The 7,645-nt window shown below is 34.6% G+C and overlaps 1 protein-coding gene across 1 annotated transcript; it reads right to left on the bottom strand.

The window, feature by feature from the left end:
- Window positions 1–371: 371 nt before the first annotated feature.
- Window positions 372–4,802, bottom strand: LOC132042673 (transcription factor bHLH95-like). Its single transcript, XM_059433201.1, has 3 exons — window positions 3,595–4,802; window positions 1,236–1,652; window positions 372–589 (listed from the first exon to the last, which is right to left on the bottom strand). The coding sequence occupies exons 1-3, from the start codon at window positions 3,928–3,930 to the stop codon at window positions 491–493; spliced, it is 852 nt and encodes a 283-aa protein (XP_059289184.1). The 5' UTR covers window positions 3,931–4,802; the 3' UTR covers window positions 372–490.
- Between the last annotated feature and the right edge of the window lie 2,843 nt (window positions 4,803–7,645).

Raw genomic sequence — 7,645 nt, 5'->3', positions numbered from 1 at the left:
AGGACCAAGTATATAATATAAGGGGGATTTGAATTAAAATGCCAAATTTAGGGGGTCTCTAGGTAGCCATTTAAAAATCAATAATTATATTATTCAACCAAATAATGATATGAAATTAATGTTATTCTTGATACGAATACGATAAATACATTTTGAAAGAGATGCTTTACTATATCTTCGAGAGATGATCAAAACCCAACAGTCCAACACCTGACAAGATATTATTGTATCATCAATTAGAGATGTTTCGATTGCGCTATGAACCTAAAATCCAACAAGGAGCTAGCATTCCATTTCGTTAATAGCTAAGGTCTAAGGAGCTATTGTAAGAAGAAACCTTTACGTGACAATGCTGATACCAAGGACAATCGTATCTCTGAAGGAAGATGTACAATCTCTACGTAAAATAAACCATTCTTTACAACCCTCATAATTTCTATAGAAGTTTAAAGAGTATATCTCCTATATATGGTGAAATTGATTTGCAGTATCACTGGGAAGATACCCATAGAATTATCTCTCCTGTTGCTTGCATGTATATTTCTTCCACGGGAGAGGCTTCGGAGAATTGATCTGGAGCTCCACTTGCCTGAAGTTTTTTCATAACCAACCAAAAATTTGATCAAATTGAAATTCGAATATCAACCGAAACACTAGTATATGGCAAGTTTGAAAGGAAACCTAATCGTCACTAAAGACTTGATAACGTTCTAAGCATCAACATTGTTCTATGAGGAAATTCCGGGGTGCTTATGGAGGTTTATATTGCAATGTTTTTTTCAAATCAAACCAAGAGAGGGACAAGGGGAGGGGGACATGATGTAATTAATTAGTGCCAAATAGCAACAAAATTTAAGAAGCATTGAAACAAATTTAATGCGTGTGTATCGCGTTTTCCTGCCAAAGTAATGATGATATGCTACTAGCTATGATGGCTAGTCTTGAAATATTCGTGATTTATTGACAAAAGCAGAATGATATAATAATTCCAATTTTACATTTTCTGCTGTTCATCAAACCCTAGTTAGCAAACATTACAGCAATCTTGTAATTAATTACTTAATTAAATTATTCAAATTTAGAGAGTGTAATACATAAATACCAACAAACTATATATACATCTATGAGGAGTAGCACGTTCATTGTGGCATTCAGTCTTTCTATTTTTGAAAAAAAGAAAAGAAAAGGATTGAAGTTAAAAGAGAGGACAGATAGAGAAGGAAAAATGGACTTACACGGCGGGCTTGAATTATGTACATGCATCTGTTTTGATTTGATGAAATTTGGGCAGATACCACCTCTATCTTGTGCTTCTCTAATACATAACAAATGGTACTTAAAAGGCCTGTTTTTTTGGGACAACAGACGCTAATGTGAGCTTCGTCGCCACAAACATTTAGGATAACATTGGGAGATGACCAAGTTTGAAAGAATGCTGGCAAATGAGGCATTGAAAGTGTTGCGTTATTTGTAGATCCCTGATCAGCTAAAAATGCCTCCCTACTAATAATACTTGAGCTGATTATTGAAGGATTCATCGTAGTCGCCATGCCATGGAGCCTCTCCAGCTTTTGTCGCTGAAGCTTTTTAAGGGTATGCTGGAGTGTCTTGATGTAGTTCACTGCTTCATCCACAATGGTCGACTTGTCTGCCTGCATTTATAGGAGGAATTCATGAACATTTAATAATTTGAAGACGAATTTAAGTTGTATCTACTGACAGCATAAAATTTATGTGGACAATCAAGTCATTTGTTATTGAAGATAACGGGAGCGGTAGATTATACTTATCATACTGTAACAATATTATCCTATTTAGTTCAAAATCTTGTACCTTGCCAATTTCTTCACTAAACATGTCGACCTCGACCGACAAATAATTTTTCTTTCTCTACTCCTTCCATGTTGTCTACCATTCCCTCCACCACCCCCCAAATCTCTTCAATCAATCACATGCAAGGGTGGACCTACATAGTGTCAAGTGGGTTCATATGAACTCACTTCGTCAAAAAATTACACGGTATATATAAGTATATTTGATCTGTCTTTGACGAAATATAGTTATAAATTAATATTGACTCCAGTTAAACATAAGAGCATGTTTGGCCTGACGGCAAAGTGGGTTCATTTTTTCAGCAAACATCTGAGTTCGAAACTGGCCAACAACACATGAGCACTACCATTTCCTAATCAATTTAACTTCTAAAAGCTATCTCTTGTAATGACTATACCATTTTACTCTTCCAATATGAGTTCGAAACTGGCCAACAACACATGAGCACTACCATTTCCTAATCAATTTAACTTCTAAAAGCTATCTCTTGTAATGACTATGAGCCCGTTTGGATTGGCTTATAAGTTGGCTTATAAGCTGTTTTCGATTTTTGAGTGTTTGGTGGCCAATCATTTTGTGCTTAAAATAAGCTCAAAAAAATAATTGGACCCATTTAACTTAGTTTATCAAAACATGAGCATAAGCCAAAAAAATAAGTTCCTAATCTTATTTTTTTAACTTCTAAAAACTTCTCTTGTCCAATGACTCTATACCATTTTACTCTTCCAATATTTCTTTTTCTCCAAAAACAAAAGAAACTCTTTCACATATAACGTAGGAAAGTTTTTCTACATACATATAATTTTAAACGTATAAACAGTCCCTAATTCCAAACTTCTCATCGTTTCTCTCGGCTGGATCCTTTCAAGTTTCAACGGCGAAAAATACAAACATCAAGTTCCATTACATTCATAGCTATCTCCTTTCTAGAGTACAAATATAATAATATATTTTAATTATTTTTAATTAATTAATTTTTTTTTTTGTATATTTACTTAATTATTTTGAACCCGCTTGGTAAAAATCCCAAGTCCGCCACTGATCACATGTAGTACCATTTTTAAGAAGCTAATAATTAATCAACACTGATATCGTAAAATATCTCTATACGGTTTAATTATAACGTAAATCTTTTCAATATACTTTGGAATTGGACTAAGATAATGTAGTTCATTTGGAGAAATTTGCATGGTTAATTATTACATCTCCACAACTTCATCATGGAAGGGAGAATGTTGATTTGATTCAAGAAAAAAAAGTGAGAATAATGTTGATTTGATTCAAGAAAAAAAAGTGAGATGGATGTTACTTTCGGAATACTTTCTTAGCTTCTTTAATTACTACTGTACATGCGAAAAATGCGGAAGTTCAGTTTCGTTCGTTTCTTCCCTTTTTTGGGGAAAGACAAGTGCGTGTTATTTTCGTAAAATGCGGGGACCTTATAAGATGTATATCTACATTGTGTTGTGGACTGTTTGTGACATTGAAAATCCATTGTCCTATGTGACTAATACTTTGGTAGTTGGTTACGATAAGAAGAAAGCCGAGTATCATTTTCCCTAAGATTGATGTCTCTCACAGTCAACTTGCATCTAAGATTCTTTTTGGGCCTACTAAAATTTAGAAAGATTGTAACTATCCGAAATTGAAAGAATCAAAAGAACTGACAAAGAGAAGTCGCAAAGAAAACAATGGTTTCTATATTTATGTTGGCAGGGTTCTCTTAAAGATCATATACAACATTGAAGGAAAAGAATTTACCTTAGGAGGAAGTTGAGGAAGCAAAGCATGAAGATTAGAGAACATGTTCCTCATCTTCTTCCTCCTCTCTCTTTCTGTCCATATATGCATATCATGATCTGACTGATCTCCTCCATTAGCTTTTCCTTCATTCCCTTCTCCATTGCCCTTGCCACCGTTCTTTGCTGACACACTCCTCTTTCTACCGCCACCCTTTGTCTCTCTAGCAACATCATCAGAGATATCGGGTAACTCCTTGCCAGCTGGTTTTACCCCATTCCCACCTGAGTTATCTGAATTCGAAAAAGACCATCTCTGCTTTTCCCATGTGAAACAATTCCCACCGCCCTCATCCATTCCCTTTCTCGGCTTTCTAAAGAGAGGTACAATTTACAACTAGATAACAAAAAAATTGAGAACAACTATTTGACCGGATTTAGAAGGAGAATAGAAAGTAAAGTCTAAACGCGTATAACTTGAAAAGGCAATCATATAACATGAGTGAGACGTGATCTGGATCGTACTTCAAATTCAAATTGGTTAAGTGAGGAAGCCGACCAAAGTCACCGAATGAAACATTAATCTATTAGTTGTCCAAACCACGAAAGAATTTAGGGATATTTGAGAATTATTTTCTTTCTATATGAAAATGGATTTTTTTTTCCGCATATAATGAAGGATTTCAAATGAATGTGTAGGTATATATAGATGGAAAAAGAACTGAGAGTTGAGGGTAGGGGGTGGAAAAAGTGTAAAAAGGAAGGAGGGGGAAAAGGGTGAATATGAAGGAAAAGAAGGGGCGGCAAAAGGTTGTATAAAGATGCAAAGGATGATGATTCGATGGGAAGGAGAACAAACCAAAATACAATCATCAGCCAAAATGCCGTTACTGGCTTCAAAACAAAAACAGTAGCTAAATGTCACGTCTAGGTGGCTTGATGACGTGGCAGATCATCACATAAAGCTCACATTGTACAAATTTTGATCTCACTAAATTGGGTCTCATTTTGGGCTGTCCTGGCCTCACTTTGCTTAACTGGTTAATTAGATCTAATTATAAGTAACACCAATATTAGATTACGATGAACAATTTATCTAAGCTCCAATTTTTTCAATCTTAGAGACTGCAGACATCATCTTAGCAAACGTTAAGTGTCTCACATTTTTTGAAAAAATTATATTGTTATCTTCTTATATATTATTGGCAATCCTCGTCTTGTAAGTTAAGTTTTTAAATTAAATTAAATCAAAGGTCATTTCCTTAATGGAAGCTGTAATTAGAACTATTATATTATACTTTATGTGTGTTTTTACACGCTTATTCAAATTAAACATGCTTGAAACAAGGTTTTCGCGAGAAATCAAACCTTTAATCATGCAATATTCATTCCTTGCAAAAAGAAATATAAAAGTAAAAAAGACCGAATAAAGAAAAAAAAAAACGAAATATACTCATGTTTTCGGTAGGATGTTACATGCCTAATAAGTTACTATTGTTACCAGAATTGACAGCTTCTTGGTTTAATGTGTTCTTATCTTGTGAATAATGCTAACTGTTTCATTATTATCAAAGACAAATCACGAGCGTTACATATTAAGGCAATGATTAAAATGTCCAGTTGTCTTTACCACCTTTATGTAAAGTGATCATGAGTTTACCATGCATTTTCTACTCCCTTATCTGGTAAAATTAGAACTGAAAAGGTTTAAAACTTTTGTACATTAACACGGTAAAAGAAATTTTATAATATCAAGTCATTTAAAATATAACTACAAGTAGTTCTTCATAAAAAATAGACTAATGATCTCAACAAAAGACGAACTACCTACTATAATATCTTAAAATATATTGATTGTACAGACTTTTTTCCGCTATCAAGGTATATACATTAAACTCATAAAATAAACTGTGTATAATATAACAAAATTTCATGTACAGTTAGTCATTACTGTAATGAGTTGGTCTTAATTTTATTCAAGCTTTAAATCAATATTTATACTAGCAAGTAAATACTAAAGACGGCCTTCAAGTCTTTGTAGAGCTCGACTTAGAAAGTGATCTGAGATTGCTCGAATTGAGTCTTTTACAAGGACAAGTAATGTTTTTGGAATTATTTGTAAATTTAATCACATCTTATTGTTATCTCTAAGTGTTCAAACCAGTATACTAGTAAAACGAGTTTCTGTTTTAGGAAACAAAAAGCCAGAAACAACGTTAAGAACACAAAGTGGATGGAACAGAAATTTCCGAGCGCGCAAGTTTCTTGTGTGTCTTTCAGAAATCTAATCCCCTCACAGTTGCCAAGGTTAATGGATTAATTCCTCCCAAGATAGAACGGAAAACTATTCTGCAATAACGGCAATACAAATTGCAGAACTTCAGCGAACGATCAAATGGCGGCAACAAATCACACTGGACTTACGCTTTGCTTTTGAAAACGATGCAGAATGCAAGATAAGAGGATATATAAAAATCGATAATTTTTCAGTAATGAAACAACTTGTTATGTCCCGTATCTTTACATAGGGACATTATAAAGCTAAGTGCGACAAGTTACAGGCAAAGCGGTTTTAGGGTTCCCGGTGAGGGTTTTCACCTCCCGATTTTGTTTCTATGCACAAGTTGCCTATAGATTTCATTTGGTATGGAAAGATTATTGGAGATTAAGGATTAATTAACCATAAGTGGGTTTATTAAGTGAGATTGGGAACAAAAATGCACCGTTACTTTAAGCCATGTTTGGCCGTGCATAGTAGTGCAATGGTCAAGGATTCTTGACCAAAATATTTAAGTGGGACACTTGTCCAACACTTGCATATATATAAGGTAAAAATCTGGTTCATTCCACATTTCACAATTCATTCTACACATTACAAGTTAGAGAAATATAGTGATAGAGAGGGAAGCTCTCGGCTACAAAGTGGCCGAGAGTGAGGTGTTCCAAACTGCTCCAAAAATCTAGTTTCTCCATCAAATTAACTCCTCATCAAGTGCATATGAATGTGTAGTAGTTGTTTGAAGGAAGCAAGGAAGTGTAGCATGCCAAAAACATTGAGATTCGGCCAAGATTGAAGAGCAAGATTGAAGGTAAGGATGATCATTTTTTCTCTCCATGTGTTGTGTGATGGTTTGAATATATAGATGGTGATTTCTATTGTTGGATTGTTGTGTGGTTGAAGTAGAGATGGCCGTGAGCTTAGGTGAAACCATGCTTGGTTTTATTTTGCATGTATTGTGGATGAATTGAATGTATATCAATATATGAAAATGAACAAGAATTGTAAGAAGTTGTCGTATGGTCGTGCATGTTGGTATTGAAATTTTTTTCTTGAAGTTGAAATGAGCCGTGTGTTATAAGCTTATAGGAAAGAATGCTTAATCTTCTTGTACAATTATTGGGAACGGATTGAATGTGTTGTAGTATGAACAAATGGATGAAAATCATGAAGTTGTTGTGGTGGTGTTGAAGCGAGTGTGAGGGGACTGTTTTAGGAGAAGTTATGGACCTGTTTTGTGTCATGTTTTAATTGTTGTTGTTATGGACATTGTGGTATATTGTATGCCTTGTGTATATGTGAATTTAGGGGAAAAAGGAATGATTTAAGTGGAAGTATAAAACGGTCCAAAGCAATTTGTTTGGTAAAAAGAAGAATTAACTTGTCTTGAATGTTGTTTTGATTGTTGTAATTTCTATAAATTTGGAGTTCAAGTTGTTGTGGGATGTTGTAGGAGTTAAGATGTTGCCAATATGATTTCTTGTGATTATACAAACATTGTTGCTAGACATCTTGTTGGCGGTTGGATGAAGTTGGAAGTCTACCGAGTTATATAGTATCTTTGGTCGGTATTTTGAGTAATGTACGGAGCTGTCGAGAATTCCCCTCGTAATCTAATCGTAGTTTTGATATATCGTTATAGGATAAGGTACTACTGGGCAGCAAGTACGAGTTATAATACGACTAAACGCTAAAGGTACGCAAAGCCTATTCCTTCCTTCTTTTGTCACGACCCAACCCCGTAGGCCATGACTAGTGCCCGAGCTGGACACTCGTATACACTTGTTATCTATAG

The sequence above is a fragment of the Lycium ferocissimum genome, unplaced genomic scaffold (assembly GCF_029784015.1).
Source record: "Lycium ferocissimum isolate CSIRO_LF1 unplaced genomic scaffold, AGI_CSIRO_Lferr_CH_V1 ctg16950, whole genome shotgun sequence".
In the NCBI taxonomy this organism is placed as follows: Eukaryota; Viridiplantae; Streptophyta; class Magnoliopsida; order Solanales; family Solanaceae; genus Lycium; species Lycium ferocissimum.
Note: the sequence above shows the minus strand (reverse complement) of the source record. Positions and strands in the feature narration are given on the sequence as shown.

What these genes read in the sequence shown, in the direction of transcription:
- LOC132042673 (XM_059433201.1), bottom strand. Translation starts at nt 3,930, where the DNA reads ATGGATGAGGGCGGTGGGAATTGTTTCACATGGGAAAAGCAGAGATGG. An exon ending in TTCCTCAACTTCCTCCTAAG is followed by an intron (nt 1,653 to 3,594) that starts GTAAATTCTTTT and finishes CTATAAATGCAG; the next exon opens with GCAGACAAGTCGACCATTGT. An exon ending in ACATAATTCAAGCCCGCCGT is followed by an intron (nt 590 to 1,235) that starts GTAAGTCCATTT and finishes AAAAAACTTCAG; the next exon opens with GCAAGTGGAGCTCCAGATCA.